The sequence below is a fragment of the Gregarina niphandrodes genome (assembly GCF_000223845.1).
Source record: "Gregarina niphandrodes unplaced genomic scaffold scaffold00003, whole genome shotgun sequence".
Lineage (NCBI taxonomy): Eukaryota > Apicomplexa > Conoidasida > Eugregarinorida > Gregarinidae > Gregarina > Gregarina niphandrodes.
This window is the reverse complement of record NW_011646045.1, coordinates 299,203-302,040: the sequence shown is the minus strand read 5'-3', so window position 1 is coordinate 302,040 and position 2,838 is coordinate 299,203. Positions and strand designations below refer to the sequence as shown.

The 2,838-nt window shown below is 56.1% G+C and overlaps 1 protein-coding gene across 1 annotated transcript; it reads right to left on the bottom strand.

The window, feature by feature from the left end:
• Window positions 1–459: 459 nt before the first annotated feature.
• Window positions 460–1,962, bottom strand: GNI_022230 (hypothetical protein; the record flags this gene model as incomplete). Its single annotated transcript, XM_011136014.1, has 1 exon — window positions 460–1,962. The coding sequence occupies one exon, from the start codon at window positions 1,960–1,962 to the stop codon at window positions 460–462; it is 1,503 nt and encodes a 500-aa protein (XP_011134316.1).
• Between the last annotated feature and the right edge of the window lie 876 nt (window positions 1,963–2,838).

The window sequence follows — 2,838 nt, the reverse complement described above, 5'->3', positions numbered from 1 at the left end:
AGCTGGTCTCTGGGAGGTGGAGTTGGTCTCTGGGAGGTGGAGTTGGTCTCTGGGAGGTGGAGTTGGTCTCTGGGAGGTAGAGTTGGTCTCTGGTAGGTAGAGTTGGTCTCTGGGAGGTAGAGTTGGACACTCACAGTGACGCCCCAAAAGCTCTTGCCGTTTCGCGTCTGTCCACCCAAGAAAAAGGTCCGTTGTCTGGGGGCTCAGACTGAAACTGCCAAACCTAGAACCAAGAGTTGTCGAATAAATAAGTCAAAAGACAACGACCAACTGGAGGTCTGGCTTGAAGGGTAGTGTATTCCGTCAATGCTCCGTCATCACGAGGCGAAGCACGCCTCGGGCCAAGAAGTGTGGCATCGAACTATTTTAGAATCCCTAACGGATGTTCGTTCCGTACGTTCCGTAAAGGGGATTCGTTGCTAGACGAGTGGTGCGACAGTGAGGCTTCCGGAGTATGGTCTAATGCACGAAGCCGATCTCGTCCCGGCAGGCTGCATCCCTACGTACTTGGGCCCAGAAATCTCTCTCTTTGCGCTCGGCTTCGGCTTCGCTTTCGGCGTTGAGACACGTGGGGACCGTGGCAAAGCGCATCTCGGAGGCTGTGCCGTCTTTATTGTACTCGAGTACCACGTGGGCTTGTGCGTAACTGCCGATGTACCAGCCGTCGTTGCTGGGCTTGTGATATTTCGTGGGGTCTCGGGGTGCGTCCGGTGCAAGACGTTCGGCGTGCCCGGTTATTGTTGCAACGCATCTGGCATCCATGACGAGATGTTTCGCTTGTCTCTCTAGATCTTGGACGAGTTCCGGAAGTAAGCGGTAGGACTTGACCAAGTCGCCAAGGTTAACCACCCGCCAGTACTTGATGTGGTCGTCCATCTCGGCCTGGACGATGGCGGCTGCGTCTTTCTGGCTGAGCTCGAGGAATACATCCGGTCGCCGCCCGCTGGGCGTCAACGGTCTCCAGGTGCATTGCCAGGGGAATGTCGTGCACATGACGCCTTGCTTGTCGGCTTCGTCCTGCACGGCCTTGGACATACGATCTGCATGAGCTCCCCACGCGCCATTCACCACCTCCCACACGGGCCATTCCCCGTCCATCGTGTACACCTTGTCAAAGTCATGTACGATCCACTCGTTGACCGGGATGCGGTGGTTGTCCGGAACGAACTTGTCAGGACTGTTGCATAGCGTCTCGCACTTACGCAAATTTATGGTGTCCATCAAACTGCTCGGCGCGGCCGGGAGGCTCACTAGTGGTCCGGGAGCGCAACGCGGGCATACCTTCCCACGACCGGGAGACCAAACTATTACCTGTGGTATCTCAAAGTCGAGCATCAGCATCGGGCGACAGATGCCCTTCCAGACACCCGAGACATAGTCGCCCGAGGGCTCATATGCGCTGTAGACCTTAACTAGCGCCTCACGGAACTCAGACATCGTCGCCACCGCTTTCTCCAACACGGCCAACACATCTAGGTGTTCGTCTTCGCTACTTTTTAATTCACCACCCATCCGACCATGTCTAAATAAATCCAAGAAGACACCTTGAGCCATTTTGACTCGCTCAGGATCATCAGCAGCCGTTTTAGCGTCATCGTACTCGTCCGCACCTTCGAGGTCCAGGCGCACGGTGGGACGCTCTTCTCGGCTCAGCAGCTGGATCTGATCGCGGCTGAACAACGTACCTTCGTTGTCCAGCAGCTGGTCTACTGTCTGCAGGGCGACTGCCAACAAGAACTTCGGCGAAACCTTGTCGTGGTAAGCAAGGCCTAGTCTCACGCAGTTGGGCATCGCAGGTGGAACGCCACGAGGAGCTTCAGATCGGCGGTCAACAACAGGGCGCACGCTGATGAGCGAGTCGCAGATCTCCTCACCCGGATAATCAACATCAAAGGTCACACCAGTCATCACCGACAACAGCGGTGAGACTTCTTGGGCATCTGTAGCAGTAATACTTCTCATTGAATTAAACTTTTACACTGCCTTAAATATAATCCACGACAGGCGGCTCACGTCCACGACGTCTGTCGTCAGCAGAACCGCGCAGGTCCTCCGTGGCTGAATTCAGGCCGCCGTCGTGCTCGTGGGTGGTAGACTCGACCATGGTTTGCTGCTGTTCTGCGTCCCCCCTTTACCGGCCCGTAGACGCAACATGCACGCGGCGAGTGACGACACACGGCTACGACAAACCAACGACGAAGCGGCTCACGTCCGTTTGTGAGATGTGCTTGACACCATTCGGTATTCCGCGAGCAGCCCTGACAGATAGCGGTACGTGGCTGCGACCGCAACCTACAGACTGCCGCGGAACGGCATCAACGACAGCGTCCGACAATTGCTCCCCGGAGTGGCCCGCGGTTCCGGAGTGGGCTTGGAGGACAAAGAGGCCTATATAGCATCATACGACGCGTCGCATAACGCCACACACGAAGACCTTTCCAACTGACCCCCTTTCCTACGCCCCCCCCCCTTTCCTACGCACGGCGCCAACCGGTGAGAAGAGACATGGTCCCGAGAGGAGGCCTGCGGGGTGCGGACTTCTGGTCATATCGGTTGGTTAGTTGTCGGTGGTTATCAGCGGCGATGAAGATGTCGTCTTGGTAGAATCTTATATGTTCGGCGAATGGTAGCTGTTTGAGAATGGTACCCGGTGGAAGTGTTTCGGTGCATTGGTGGCACCCATCGGCATGCAGTTGTAAGCGTAGTGTTTGTCCGATGTTGGAAAGCGTACGTCCCGATTTGATCGGGCGGTAGTGGTATAGCGTGGAATGCTTTACTGAGGTCGATCTTCGCTAGTAGTGGTTGCTGCACGCCCCATGTTATTATCGGCCAACAGCT